Here is a 16081-nt window from a genome sequence, read left to right as displayed (position 1 = left end):
ATTTTTAAGTAATGGTCTGAGAGTTGGTGGCCTTTGAGAACCAGGTTTAGAAGGAAAGTCCTCTGCCAACCTGACTGGGTCCCCATCCTTCCCTTGAGCTTTAGCAAAAGTGGGACTGTGTGATTGGGGGAAAGCTGTTTCTGAAAAGCGGTGGTGACCCCAAAAGATGGATGTAAATTTCCTCTTTAAATGCCCAGACATTTAAAGTTAGACTGAGGACAGCCTCTAGGATCTGTGATGCATCGTATAGGCACTTTATATAGTTACCTAACTTCGTTTTTAGTTATCCTGGGAGCTTATGTGGTATTTTCTCCATTTTACAGATGAAAACTTCAGACTTAGAATTTACAGGACTCACGAATAATTGTGGAGCCCTAGTTGGAATTCACGTGTGATTGATTTTAAGGTGTGAGACAGGAAGCAAGCAGATGCCACTCCACTGATAAAAAAATGTCCTGAAACCAGCTTCATATTGTAGTAGATCTTCCTTAAACAAACCCGTTCCCCTATTTCAGCAGCTGAAATCAAACACACACACACACACACACACACACACACACACACACACTCTTAGACTTTCAATAACTTCTTTCTTCTTCAAATTGTTTTCTAAGCCAAGAGCAACCTTGGATCACTTAAAATGATGCACTGGTTTCCCAATTCCATTTTTCTCCCACCTCAAACACTGATCACTGTAGATGTCCTTTGCTGCTGAATGATGTTTGCTTTAAGTGCTTAATATTTTCTGAATGAAGTAATGAATGAGTGATGAATGGTGGTAGCCAAAGGACCATGGCTTTCTGTGGTACGAGCCTACCTGTCTTCCCACATCCATCTATTGTCTTCTCTCCTCAGGGTGGCATGATTGCCCTGCTGCTGTCCATCCTGTGTCTGGTGATGATCCTGTACACTCGCCGGCGCTGGTGCAAGCGCCGCCGGGTGCCCCAGCCCCAGAAGAGTGCCAGTGCCGAGGCAGCCAATGAGATCCACTACATTCCTTCTGTGCTGATTGGTGGGCATGGCCGGGAGAGTCTGCGCAATGCCCGCGTGCAGGGCCACAACTCCAGTGGCACCCTGAGCATCAGGGAGACACCCATTCTGGATGGCTATGAGTATGACATCACCGACCTGCGCCACCACCTGCAGAGGGAATGCATGAACGGAGGGGAGGACTTCGCCAGCCAAGTCACCCGTACCCTTGATTCCTTGCAGGGCTGCAACGAGAAGGCAGGGATGGACCTCACTCCAGGTGGGGATGGGAAAAGGGCAAGGAGGTGTTTGGTTCTTTGCCTCAGGGAGCCAGAGAATAGCTGCTATTTTCATATTTAGTGGCTGGGTGTCATATTTAGTGGGATGTGCCAGTCCCCACGTGGGTAAGAAGAATATTCTGTTTCCTGAGATGATGGGAACTGTTCTCACCTAGAAAATCCAAAGGACAAGTGTAAATTGGATATCTTCTCCACTTGCACCCTCCATTGGAAGCAGAGGTACTTTTATATCCAACAGAGAAGTGGTTTTGAGACATTTTAGTATGTAATGAGCAACCCTTTGGAAAATAAGGAGATAGCAAGAAAGATTAATGTGTGTATGGCACTTTTCTGCATAGTATATTGGCTTAGACAATTTAATCCTTCAGTGAAGTATAACTGTGGAGGGAGGTGGTATTTATTCTTTTCCATACACCTGAGGCTTCATGGGGCGTTCTAGTTGTGGGGTGTTTTAGTTGTGTTGTCTTGTCTATGCCTCTGTGGCCTTCACAAGAGATGTATTTCTTCGAGGAAAATGAAGGGATAGACTATAGTGCGGACCGCACATGTTTTGTATACCTATGAAGGTAATTGGTGGAAGACTTGGAGCTAATCCAACTGGGCAAGATCAGAGTAAAAGAAAAAAAGAGGCAGAGAGGAAAGGATCAAACTTTTCTTCTATAGTAGCCCACTGTCTCTCTTTCAAACCTCTATGAATAAATAATTCCCTGTAGATAAAACCCCAACGCAGTGATCCTTCAAGGAACTGTCTGATTATCTTTGAGTGAGACATTTTTGATACTGAATGTCACTTAAGTTAAATGGGTTTTCGGTGGGGCTTAGAGAGAGTGCAATCACATAGTGGTTTCCATTCTATTTATCTAGAAGAGATCTTATTTGAATAGTCCTTTTCCTAATAAGATTTAAAGTCTGAAAACTCCTTGAGAATAGGGAGTATGTCTTCAATCACTCACATACTCCCGATGATGCCTGGCATGGAACTAAGCCTACCAAGTAAACATATGATATTCAGAGGTTATAAACTCAAATGTCTTCAAAAACCAGGAGGATAACGTAAATATGTGAAACAGCTGGATGCAGACAACAGGGAATAGAGAAGTCAGATGAGTGCATATATTGCCTGAATGTACTCACAGTCAAATTATTTTAAAACTGTGTGCTGATCAAAAGAGAAAATTTGTAGTCTGTCTGTAGTCAAATGGACACAGGAAGTGACCCTATCAAAACAGAATTAGTTAAGTGTTCCATCGTAATCTCCCTTATTTCACACTTTCTCCCATACCGTCGTAATCCCCTGGAAACCAAGGAGAAGTGCTATGGTTAGCACCAGTCTCTCACTCGAAGGATTCCTTATTGCATTTCTGTGAAACCACATCTACCTGGTTCATGCAGATTTCCTTGCTGTCACTTTCTTTTGAATTTTCTCTTAAAGTTTTTGCCTTGAATTTTCCTTATATAGGAAGTGACAATGCCAAGCTGTCACTGATGAACAAGTACAAGGATAACATCATCGCCACCAGTCCTGTGGACTCCAACCACCAGCAGGCCACCCTGCTCTCTCACACCTCCAGTAGCCAGAGAAAGCGGATCAACAACAAAGCAAGAGGTAAGGACCTATAGTCTGAGGCTAGGGCTTGCAGGTGGCTTCCTAAGTACCTGTGGAGGCAGGGCCATTAGTATCCTTTACCTACACTCTCCTGCATTGCTGGAGGTGCTGTGCCCCAGTACAGGCCTTCTGGAGACGAGTTCAGTGCTACTGAAGGAAGATATTGATGAGCTACTGAGTCATTTTACCAATATGAATTTACCCTAAGAAAATAATTGGACAGGTGTGCAAAGATGTGCATAAAAATCCATTTATCACAATGTTGTTTAAAAGAGCGAAAAATTTGAAACAACATAAATATCCATCAATAGGGAATTGGTTCACTACCTGGCACATCTGTCTATTGTCTAGTGTTTTAATGTGTGGCCACTGAAAATGGTAATGTAGATCTGTATTTGTTGATTTGGAAAGTTGCCCACCACATTTTAAGTGTGTGGGGGGGGATGAGGCTATAAAGCAGGAGGTATAGCATAATGACTTTTTAAAAGGGGGATTAAAAAAAAACCATGTTTCTGGCTCAGAAAAAAATGTAGGAAGGGTCTATATAAAATATTAACAAAGTTTTTCTTTGAATGGTGGATTTAGAGGAGTTCAGGGTTGCTGTCTTTATACATTTTGTATATATTCTGGTCTTTGGTATTAAATATATGTCCTAGAACCAGCAAGGAATATATTTAAAAAGGCCCCTTAAGACATAATCTCAGTCTCATATCAACAAGAACCTTGACCTGTAATGAGGAGAATTTCCCAACTCTTCCTTTTCCACCCATCATTTCTGGCGGCCCTCTCCAGCAGGCAGCTGCCTCAGATGGCCAGAGGGAGTGGGAGCATGGGCTGGGAGGGCAGAGTTCCAACGGTTGCTGCCACAAGACTGGTTACATCTCTGAAAGGAGGCCCAGATGCCTGGATTGCCAATCAATCCACTCTTGGGTCACTGATTTTTTCTGTTGAACTCTCCCGAGAATTTGGTGTCATGAAGATGTTGTCTGGGCCCTGCTCCTTCTCATTACAGCTGGGTCCGCCTTCCTGAACCCTGAAGGGGATTCTGGCACAGAGGGAGAAAACGACCCCCAGCTGACCTTTTACACCGATCCTTCACGGAGCAGGAGGCGCAGTAGAGGTAGGTAGGAGAGGACAGAGGGTGGGAAAAGGGGCCTGAAGGGAGGGGAAGGTGGGGAATTGCAGAGGTCAGATTGGAGGCTTTTGTGTATCAAACTCAGTTTCTGCAGAAAGAACTCTTGCATTACAATTGGTGTTTCCTCCTAAGGAAGAAAGAAGAGACTAGAGTGGAACCTTTCAGAGAATCATCTCTCCCAGATAATGGCACTCTCAAACAAGTTTCCAAATTGTTTGAAAGGCTATTTCTTGGTCAGAAGACTCTCATTTCCTTCTGGAAGCTTCAGAAGTCAACAGCTTTGCTGTTTAGACAAAGGAAATACAGTTGATAAAAGTGTGTTATATTTGAAAAGAGTGGATATTATATGCACCCATTGCTTGCCCAGCCACATAAGCCTTGGGATTGAGCTAAAAAAGGATTGGGAAAGAAGCGGGGCATGGGGGGGCTTTGAGGAATGATCTAAGGCCTGAAAAAATACGTGTAATGGTCTTTGATCCAGTAGAACCACAACATTCTTAGCCCCCAAGTCGCCCACTTTCTCCTGACAGGGTCCCAGATACAGCCGAGTCCCCCTCAGCATTCATAGAGTTGTACTTGCAGATAGTCATGATCCACGCCACTCCACCCTGATGTCTAGTGGCTTCAGGAGTGGCTATTGCAGCATGGCTGCCACTGCCAGTGATTTTGCAGGAATCAGCATCATCTCTGAAACAGTTCTGGGTTGAAACACCCATGGGTTTCACCATTTATTTGCTGTCTAGTATTGGATAATACTAGACAACTTTTCTGAGTCTCAGTTTCCTAACATTTTAAATGAGTTAATACCTCATGCATGGAATTACTGTAAGGATTAAGTGAGCTTAAAATGTGCTTTCTTGGAAACTGTCAAAGCACTATAAAATCCACATTGTTGTTGTTGTTAGAAATCTCCATACCGTAGCCTGGCTCTCAGGTTTCTTAAAGAACAAAGAACCTGAACTTAAAGAATATTGGACAGTTCCCTTGAGATACAATGGAGGATATTTGAGTGGCATCGTATTGTGTCACACTCAATAGCATTTCACCCAACAGATTGTCAACCAGTGCCTCTCAAAAGACACATACATTTTGGCTTCTGGCTCCCTCATACCTCCAGTTGAGTTCTCTTCTTACTAAGGGCATTCTTCCCAGAAATTGGGAAAAAAAACTAAAGCAACTTTTTTTTTCCCAACCCCAGTTTCAATAGTTCCTGCTGCTATCAATGCAAAAGTTTTTGCCAGTATTTTTCTCAAGAAATCAGTGGGGCTCTGAATAGCTTAATGCCTGGTGCTCCAGCAATCCCAGATGTCTGAATGGCTACTAGCATCTCTTCCTCTCCCTTGATCCTAAATGCATACTTTAATATATTGCATATTCAACCTACACCCATCTTCAGAGGCCAATGAAATGTAGACTTGACCTATAGGGTGTGTTCTGTTACAATAAAATCCTATTGAGAAAACCAATGGAAATGAATTAGAAAGAGTTTATTTGCCACATGGAAGGAATCATAAAACAGTTCCTTTTAAATAGCAAGCTCTCCTAGTGCATCAACTATTTATTGCTGTTAACTGGGCGGTAAACTTCTTAGGGATGGAGCATGCCTAATTTATCTCTATTTTTCCAACCTACCTAATGAAGGATTTTGCCTCTAATAGATGCTTAATAAATATTTGTTGACTTAAACTGGATACATCAGTCTGACTAACAAAGACATTTAATAACTCACCTGCTATAGGTCAATCTTTGTGAAAGGTAGTAGAAGCATGAAAACATGGCACAGTGATAAGTATGAATAATTTGAATTGAAATCTGAATATTCATTTATTGAATAATATGATAAATTAAGACAAGTACTAAAAAGAACAGAGGGTTAATTCTACCTGACAGCAATTGGAGGCAAAAAAAGAGATAATAATTAGAACTGGGTTATATATATATATATATAGAATTTCTTGAAAGATGAAAAGTCTGAGGTAAGGGCATTGCAGGTAGAGAGAAATAGCATATAAAAGCCTTAAAGGTACAAAAGAATGGGGTATTTTCAATGAAGTAAAAGTAGTTCAATATGGCAACTGTAGTCTGAGATATATAAATATAATTTTTATATATATAGGTATATGTGTATAAAAATAAATTTTTATTTTGAAATTTATTTTCTTTATTTGATATATATATATATATATATACACAGAGAGAGAGAGAGAGAATGAGGGCACAGGATGGAAGGGACAATGCTGTAAAACAGGACTGGCTACCATAATCACATGTAAGGATCAGGCTACTGAATTTTGCACTTGGTTCTGTGAATTGTAGGGAGCCGCTAGGAGTTTTGAAGCCAGGGAGAGATGCTGGATTATGGGTTGAAGGTGCAAAAGGACCAGAGAAACAGGGAGATCAGTAGCATGTCACTGCAACCACAGGAGAACAGTGGCGAGTGTCTGTAAGCTGTGATGTGGTGTGTGAAGAGGGCTGTACTGCTGTAAGGGCAGCGTGCACCCAGGCCCCGAGGAGCACCAGGAAATGAGTGAGTGACAATCAGCAATCGAAGGTTTTGGGGAAACAACAGGGAAATGTTATTTGGCTGAGATGTGAAGTGAAAGTTTATACCAGGCTGACAAGGTGACAAAATGGCACTCTATGGAGGAGGAAATAATATGTGCAAAGTTGCAGAGACGTAATTGATGATGGTCTAGTCAAGGAGCTGTAAATAGTTTACTAGAGTGACACTTAGGGTACAGATTTGCAGGTTGCTTAGGGAATAGGCTAGAAGATCAGCAGAAGCCAGAGAGGACTTGGCCTTGATTCCAACGGACTCGAACTTGTACTTCAGTTGGAGCCATTGAAATCTTTTAAAGAACATTGATCCAATCAGTGAAGGATTACCCTGGGGCAGTGTGGGGGAGGGGGAGGGTGGGACAGGGCTGACAGTAGTCCAGATGTGAGATGATAGGGTAGGTGGGGCTGGAGAGAATGGATGCAAGAGAAATTTGGGAGCAAAGTGATAACAGTTTCGTAGCATCGGTGGTTCCCTGTGTGTGAGGGATAGGGAGGATGTTGTGAATGAGAGACAAATTAGACAAGATGAAGGTCTTTGACTTGAGAAACAAAATGGATAGCCATGCCCTTTGCTGGGCAATGGGATTCATTGGGGAGCAGGTTTAGAGGGAAAGTGGCGAGCTTACTTTTTACTTTTTCTGACTTTTTATTTTGAAATCATTTCAAGTGACTTTCGTTTTGGATGTGTCCATTTTGGTGGTTGAGGCCAGGTTTGGCCTGGAAATGCAGATTTGTGAGTGTGAAGAATAGATTCCATGATCAAAGGATACTAACATGGATAGATTATCTCCAGGTAGGAAGGAACAGAGGACTCAGAGGCTGACACCCATCAGTGAGGCCCTCCTTCCCAACTATTGCCAACGCACCCACCTCCTGGAAACCTGCTCCCCACTTGTGTCCCTGTCTTCCCAAAGGCTCCTCTGGGCCTGAGGACTGAATAACACATTGTTTCTTGTGGGCTGGAGCCTCCACTAGACTTGTGCTTTTTGGTAGCCCTTTGATCCTGGAGGGGTCCTACAACCTCCCCACTGCTCTGTGTCACTACAAGAGTTGCCCTTATAAGGTTGTGGTGGTAATGAAATGCTTTGAGCCCTGTAAAACTCTGAGCACGGTTGCCTGACACATTGCACCACTTCATAAATGTTAACTGTCACTTTTAGGTTGATCTCTTTGAGATTTATTTTCTTTATTTGTAAAGTGGGTAGTTATTATACATGCTTATAGGTTTGTTGTAATGAAGCAGACATTAGAAATATAATATCTTTAAAACAGTGCAGGGCCAGCCACCTGTTTAATGTACCATATCAGATGCCTTTTATTATCATTACTAAGTATTAACACAGAACTCAAAAAAATTACACAAGATCCACATCCCTCAGCTGGCAATTTGCCTTGCTTCTTTGCTTTCTCACATCTGTCCTGCCTCCCTGTAAAAGGTCTTGCCAACTATCATCTTCTCCTCTTTTCTGAAACAAAGCAAAAAGCCAGCCAACAAAAAGCTCTCCTACCCAATCCCTATCTCTGTCCTCACCTACCTGGGAGGGTTTTTTACTCTCCAGCAGTTATTTCCTCAGCAAGTTTCCATTTATAACCTCACTCCAGTGATTGCAGGACTGTGGAGAGATTCCTAGTACAACAACATTTTCTGTACCTCCAGAGAAACATTTTTTTCATCCAGGCCTTGCAGAATAAGACTCATTTGGTATGACTCACACCCATTAAGTAAGGGCAAGGTTCTTCAAGTTCAGGAAGTTCATCCTGAAGAAGCATTCTGAGCCATGGGCATGGAGGAGATGCTTTGTGGAGAACACACTCTTTGTGGAGGGGTGAGGACTAAGGAGAGGCCAAATGTGTGGTCAAAACATTCCCACCACCATTTAGCCAGAGGCTGGAGCTCAACCAGGCAAATGGGCAAGGTGTGTGTTTGTATGGAGAGTTCTTCCCTTCATGGTTTCTTTTGTGAACCTGGCCCAAGAAAATCATAGAGGACTGTCCTCAACTGACCGTTCCTGACGCTAAGGGTCACTGCTTCACCAAGTTCCCCCTGATTCTAACTGATAATATGGTTTTCCATGAAGATCTAGGTCACTGAGGTCATGCAATTAGAGACAGTTTGCCACCTGCCTCCCCTCTTTGTTGGGTTGGGAAGAGAGGAGAGTCAAGGGCAAAAGGCCAAGTTGGACTTGCCAAGCCAGGATTTTCACTACCATGTGTCTTGTTTTGCCTTGTTTACAGTGGGTTCTCCCCGAAGTCCCGTGAATAAGACCACCTTGACGCTGATCAGCATTACCAGCTGTGTGATCGGCCTGGTGTGCACCTCTCACGTCAGCTGCCCTCTCATTGTCAAAATCACCTTGCACGTCCCCGAGCACTTGATCGCCGATGGTGAGCCCACTTCCTCTGAGGATGTGACCTCCTCCCCTAAAGAGGATGGTTTTCAGGTTGGGCAACGGATAGAGAAGCCAGAGATTTCTGCCATGTATTATTAGAGCAAGGAAGAAAACCAAACAAACCAAAAAAAAAATAAAATAAAATAAAATAAAACAAACAATCATAAACCCAAATAAATGAGGCTTAAGACAAAATAGGATTATCCTCAGTTGAAATCAATAAACAGGTTTAAAAAAAAGCAACTAAACAGATTAGCATCTCTTCTCTATGCCTGCTCCCTTTTTGTTTGTTTTTAAATACATCCCAGTCTTGGTATAGAAATGCACAGCACACTGTCTATAGGTAGGTAGACATTAAGATTCACTTAGCCTTTGATAGAGAAATTGCTAAATGGAGTAGAGATGTTTAAGGATTAGCCATGCTTCAGTTTGGTATGCCCGCATGGAAAATTCCTAATTGCAATAGCTCACTCTAAGCCTAGAACTCTGAAGCAATAATTTGCTTTCATCCAGGGAGCCCCCTATATAATGAGGGAGTAATATAAATTCTGAGAGTCCCTGAATTATTTAAGCCCAGAGCACCTAATTGACTTGTTAATGTCTGTTCTTGCCATTGCTGTAAGGCTGAAAACAGGTGGGGACTGTTCACAGTGCTAGAGGGCCTGTTATTTCATGGCAAATGAAGATAGGCCCCAGGTCCCTGTTGCTTGGACAAATGCCAGTGCCCAAGGCTGGGTCTGATGGAGCTGTGCCATGGCCATCACAGGGCCTCTCTCTCCTGTATCTCCAGGAACTTCCTAGTAGAGATGGAATAGGATAAGGAGACTGAGCATGATATTGCCTACACGTCCCCAGCCTTACAACAGCCCAAGTGATGACTGAGCCTCTGTCTGCTGATCCCTTGCTCTGGAACTAATGAAGGGCTAGGACTTATGGAAGTACTGAGCTCAGACCGGGACTAATCTGCAAAATAGGCTTTACTCTGTGCAGTGACTTGTGTATGCTTGTGTGCACACATGGGCATGTTTCCTCTCTCTCCCCCTACAGGGAGCCGCTTCATCCTGCTGGAGGGAAGCCAGCTGGATGCCAGTGACTGGCTGAACCCTGCCCAAGTGGTACTGTTCTCACAGCAGAACTCCAGTGGGCCCTGGGCCATGGACCTCTGTGCACGACGCCTCCTCGACCCCTGTGAACACCAGTGTGACCCCGAAACTGGTAGGCGGGAGCACCGGGCAGCGGGTAACTGTCAGAGAGGTCATACCTCTTGCGATCGGTTCCTCAAAACTCAGGCCAACTCTCCCAATGCCCCACCCCAATTTCCCACTGCCGTCAGGAGCCTTGGCCATGCCATGCAAGCTGCCAACATGGGGTTGGGCTCCTGAGCACAATTGGCTTAAAATATGGCGTCATCTTCTGGCAGGAGCCTTGGAAGGACCCTATGGGTCTCCATATCCTATCTATCATCCAGTCAGGGGATATTTAGCTACTGGGACTAGACTTCATATGAGTATAAAATTAATGCATGTTTATTATAGAAAATTTAGAAAGTTCAGAAAAGCTCAAAGAAGAAAAGAAGAAAATTATATTCATCTATAATTCTATCTCTTGGAGCTAATCTCTTAAAATTTTGATGTCTTCCCTTGCAATCTTTTTTCTATGCATGATTTTTTAGGGGCTAGGAAACATTAGCACTAGAAAATTTTTCCTGCTTTCTTCACTTAACCTTCTTTCGTAGAAGTTTTCTAAAACTGTTAAACAATCCACAATAACAGATGTTAATGGCCATTTGATATTTCATTGCATGTCTGTATCATGGATCATTTAAACTGTCCGCTATTACTTGACCTTTAGGAAGTATTAAATTTTTAATTTCTGCAAATAGTAGTAAAATGAACATCTTTACATATGAATGCAGGGCATATTTGAAGTTCTTTTCTTCACATGAATTCTTAGAAGACTGATTACTGGGTCAAAGAGTATGAGCGTCTTTAAGTCTCTCATACTATCAAAGGAGATTGAGTCTTCTCTGAGTGAGGGTCCAGATTTGGGCAGGTGCAACATACCATGAGCATGGATCCCTCATTCTAGTTTTCACTGTAATTTCATTATAGTAGAAGTATAGAAGTAATATTTATAAAGATCATTCACAGTAGTCCTTATAAAGATCTATTTCCAGTAGATCAAGTACCACAGATAGATACTTCCCAGAGAAATAATATGCTGCCCTACAGCAAAGGAATAGGATAAGGAGACATCTAAGACCTGTAAAATGTTTTAGAGTTGGGGCCAAATCCTCAAGCTCCATGCATGTCTTCCACACGCCCCCACGCAGCACATGTATCTGAACTTACGCATAACACACGCACACACACGTGTCTTCCTCAGACACTAGGGTGGAGGGATCTTAGTAGAGGTTGAATCTAAAAGATTCAGCTCCTACTTCAGTTAAAACCCCTTATTACATCTTCTTGGGGGAGTGGTAGTTAACTGCAATATCTACAGTTCACCTTCTTATGTCTGAAAGTTGTTTTTACGTAGGCCCATCACAGAGGTTCTCAGCCCCCATACGGAGGAGAAAGTACAGCATTTTAAACATCTGATGTCTAAGACTGTGCTTGCTTGCCGCTCCTCCTACGCTGTCAGGCAAACACCACACCAAACAGATGGGCTATGCACCATACCCAAAAGCCAGTGTGCTCAGGAGAAAGAAAAAAAGCTCATCTCAGAGGTGGAGCTGCTCCATGCGGTTGAGCGAGTCTCTAGACCTCTAGTTCTCCAGCTGATTTGGATGAGGAGGACTTTGGACAATCTCAGTTGTAAACTCACCTCTGGAATAATCTCCAGAGGGCTTTGGGTGCTTCTACTGGTATTTACAAAAAAAGGAAACACTTTTAATTACAAGTCAAAAAATAAAAAAAAGAATTGAATTTTTTTTACACTTAGAGTGGATCGTCTGGAAACACTGAAGCAGCCTCCTTACTTCAGATCGATATCTGAATTTCCAGAGAAGTTACATGACTTGCCCACAGTCCTATAGCTCCAGAAGGCAGAGTTTGGTGTTTCATCCCTCATAAAAGTCAAAGCAGTGATGGGATTATAAAGGATTGCTTTGTGTTCAGACATTTCAGATCCAACATACTTAAATTTTAAAAATTGTTTTAAGTCACAACCATTTACCAAGCATCATTGCTCCAGGTGCCAGGAACTGAGAAAGCTGCTTATCCACAGCAAAGTTCTCCCATCAACTTTCAGTCCTTTCTAGATGTCTTATTTCTAATACTTGCTGAAAATGACTGTGAAGCCCCTCTCCTGCTAATGGCTTCCTTGTATGTGTGACAACTAATGAATTTCCAATTGGAAAGCCTTGGAGGAAGACTAAAAATAAAACTGAAACCTTACAACAGAACAAAAGATACAGCATCTTCATTTTGGGTAGCAGCTGAGGAATGATGTTGCAAAGACTTTTATTTTCTTGAAGGCTTGAATTGGCAAGTTCTTCCTTCCCATCGTTCTCCTTTCTGCACATAGGATGATGTGGTCATCCCACACGCTCATCAGTAAGAAACTTTTTCGCCTCCCACACTCCATCCTAGAGTCTTTCTCCAAAGAGCTGAGTGTGGGAATTGGCTGTAAGTCAAGTCAATGTTATTTTTGCAATCCTTCAGCTAGCTTACTTGGAAATGTCATAGTGTTGGGACATGTGCTTTCCCAGCCAAGCTGAGGGGTCTGCCCATCTGGATGTGTGGAACTGTGCAAATGCACTTGTATACTTTTTCACACACACTCACATAAACATAGAAACACAGACACTCAGTCACTGCATAGGAGCAGTCTCTGGTGCCTGGAGTTGCCCTAAGTGATCTTTCCTGAGAGTGTCCCACAGTTAAGCATGTTTTTACCCATCAACTGCATGTTGATCTAGAATGTTCCTGACCTACAGAACTATAAGAAAATAAATTTGTGTTGCTGGAAGTCACTAAATATGTCTTAATTTGTTATAGTAGCTGAAGAAAGTGAACACACCAGGGAAGGAGAAAAAGAAAAAAAGAGAAACACAAGAGTGCTGTACTCCCTTTTTAAATCCTTCACCCCAATTTATAGAAGGTGGCTACATAGATCTTCGAAAGATGTGTCAGGAACCTACCAAGAACTCAAGCCAGAGGAAACTTGCTGCTCTGTTTTCCATTCCAGCATCCCTGTACATTTACATCCTACCAACAGATTATTTAGGATGGTTAAAATATACATAAAGCTCTTAGCCCAAGGCCTGGCATATAGTAAGCTCTAGCAAATGTTGGCTGTTTTTATAATTATCATGAATCCATAGTCTCTCTGTTTTGAATTTGAATCTACCTGAGAAATGGTAGGTGTTTTGTTAAGACAATTGTTAAGACAAATATCATACAACGGATTGGTGTAAACAAAGGAAATTAATTGGCTCATGGGTTTTGAGGCTAGGAGAAGTTCAAAGTCAAGGCACTATCAAGGCGATGCTTTCTCCCCACTGTCTGTGACCTTCTAGGACTGGCACCAGTGATCCCTGGCTCTTGGCTTTTCCATTACATGGTAATACATATGGGGGTGTCTTCTCCTTTCTTTTCTGCTTGACTTTTAACTTCTGGCTGCTCCCATGACTTCTTTTTCCATGTCTAATTTCTTTTGCTTCTAAGGCATATTAGATTAAAGCCCACCCTCATTCATTTTGGGCATACCTTAACTAATAATATCTTCAAAGGAACTATTTACAAACAGAGTCACACCCAGAGGACCAGGGCTTAGGGCCTAAATATGCATTTTGTTGGGGGCACAATCCACTCCTCAAATATAGGCCCATTCTTTGAGGGATGACAGACACTTCCTATCTTTTGCTGAGTACAGTTTGGCCCTTTACAGCATCTATTCTTCTCTGAGAATAGCTGTTCTAGCCATCCTCAACTTAGAGCAAGTTTGCGTCTATTACATGAATGTTTAGCAACTCAGGAGGATGTGGGTCAAGGTTCCCAAGGTCGTCTACAAACAACTTCATAAAACCCCTTGTAGGTGGGAGTGGGAAGGAAAACAGTGGAAAATGTGTGGAAAAATGGTTTGCACTAAAAATATTGATTGGTAAAGTTTATTGAGAGCTCACTTTGTGTCAAGCATTATGCTTTACTTAAATGATGTAATTGAATTGTCACCTATGGAATAAATGGCATTTTTAACCTCATTTCACAAAGTTGTAGCTACTTTGCTCAAGGTCATTAGCCAAGTTAAAGACCAAACCAGACTTCAAATCCAGGCTTCCTCACTCCAGAACCTACATGCTTGACTACTAGGTGATGCTGCCTTCCCACTGCTCATGTATCAGGAAGGAAACCAGGATGCAAGGATGAGAATTGTTTTTTTCAATGTCTGCAGCCAAACTCCAGCCCTCTGACAGAACCCTTTGCTGGCCCACACAATGAGTTCTTTCCCAGTTCCTCCCAGGTTTGTAACCTTAGGACCTGTCTCTGGTCAAGTTGGGCTAACAGCAAAGCACCGAAGTTGAATGGCTTAGTGCCTTGGCTGGATCCAGCCAGAGTTTGGCCTTCCCTGGAGTTCCTAAGTTGATTTTGTTTGTTGTATTATCTCTAATTTCATCTTTTTGATGGAAACACAGACTACCTGGTTCTAAGTCTCAGCGACTTCTCTCTCCCCTCAGTTCCTAGCCTTAGTTCTGTCACATGCACAACTGTGGAGGTTTCACGCCCCTGCTTAATTTCACATCCCCCTTCAATCCTGGCCTCAGACCCTCATTGCCATTTTCATGATATGTAATTTTTTTTATTAATTAAAAATTAAAAAAAATTTTATTAATTAAAAAAAAATTAACTAACACAACATTTAGAAATCATTCAATTCCATGATATGTAATTTTTATGTGTCTGCAAGGAGCAGTGGTTTCCAAGCTAAATCAAGTTTTAATCTCCATCCAAGATGTTCACTGAAGTGTCTTCTGTCCCAGGTAGTTCCATAGACCAGACCCAACCATGTAAAAATGTGTAAAGTCTGGGAGAGGGATTGGGCCAGGTTTCCAGAGTCAATCCAGCCCACCTGTCCTTTGCCTGCTCTGAACCATTGCTTCTCTCACTAGCCTTGCCTAGAAGATTTATGAAGCCAATTTGACGGAGCAGCATTAAAGCACTTTCCTTCAAGATATACTTTGGGCATGTTTTGCACACTTTCTTCTCTCAGAGTTGTGTAGTGCTGTTTGACCCTCAGCCTGCCTCTTGCCCAGTATCTCCACAGGGAAGGGAGACCAGAAAATTAGATACTCCCTAAGTACAGATGTTTTACAAAGATTTCCCTTTTTAGACGAAGCACATAAAATTCCATATGATAAAAGCCAAGATCTTCCAGTAGGATAAAGGTGCATTAAGACTTTTGGTCTTGACCTGCATTTACCTCATGAAGAACTTTTGGTGATCAAGTCATGTCCAAGACTCCTGGCTTTGAGGTATTTCTTCGACCATTGGATGAAATTTGTGCCTCAGTCCTTCATCTGGAGAAAGGAAAATAACAAAAGGCCTTGTCTGTCCTGCAGAGTACCTCAAGACATTTGCCCTCAGGCAGTCCAAGTATAGCCATCTCCAGGCTCTGCATTGATCGCCTAGCTCACCTCAGGGTGTGCTGCTATTGCCTGGCAATGTCGTTGCCTCTGATTGCCTCCTATAGGGCACATTCTCACCCAGCTGGGCACCTATCTGTGCCTGTGGCACGTCTCTCTATTGGAATCCTATGTACAGCACCACAGAGTCGGCAAGTCATGTGTTCCCCTCCATCTGTCACAGCAGATGCAGAGACTGTAACACTTCTAGCTTAGGAGGGCATCCAACACCCTTGTGGGGTCTTTAAAATTCACAGTTAACAGTCGGAGCCGGTGCTTGCACGAAGCCCCTCTTAAAGTCAAGATTTAGCAGTTTGTTGCTATAGTAACTTTCCTCATCAACTCTTAACTCTTTTCAGTGTAGATGGGCAAACTGGATTTGAGAAGGAATACAGAAGGAAGTTGGTGGGTTGTGGAAAAGAAGATCATTCGAGAGGCATGTTTCGGAAATCCTCAAATTGTATCCTGATATATTTTAGAATGTCTGTGTTTCTCTGA

General features: G+C 42.6%; 1 protein-coding gene across 6 annotated transcripts in view; it reads left to right on the top strand.

Annotated features, from left to right (window-relative positions):
- The window catches only part of ASTN1 (astrotactin 1), a 325640-nt gene that overhangs the window by 138602 nt on the left and 170957 nt on the right, over window positions 1-16081 (top strand). For 3 of the 6 annotated variants that reach the window (XM_077157091.1, XM_077157089.1, XM_077157088.1), the window contains exons 3-7: window positions 856-1249; window positions 2728-2874; window positions 3887-3994; window positions 8804-8953; window positions 10006-10173. In XM_077157091.1, the coding sequence (XP_077013206.1) occupies window positions 856-1249; window positions 2728-2874; window positions 3887-3994; window positions 8804-8953; window positions 10006-10173 (967 nt within the window). Of the gene's footprint in view, window positions 1-855; window positions 1250-2727; window positions 2875-3886; window positions 3995-8803; window positions 8954-10005; window positions 10198-16081 lie in introns of all 6 variants that reach the window. The other 3 variants (XM_077157090.1, XM_077157087.1, XM_077157092.1) reach the window with 1 other exon arrangement.

This window comes from Tamandua tetradactyla, chromosome 4 (genome assembly GCF_023851605.1).
Source record: "Tamandua tetradactyla isolate mTamTet1 chromosome 4, mTamTet1.pri, whole genome shotgun sequence".
Lineage (NCBI taxonomy): Eukaryota > Metazoa > Chordata > Mammalia > Pilosa > Myrmecophagidae > Tamandua > Tamandua tetradactyla.
This window is presented reverse-complemented; position numbering and strand designations above follow the sequence as displayed.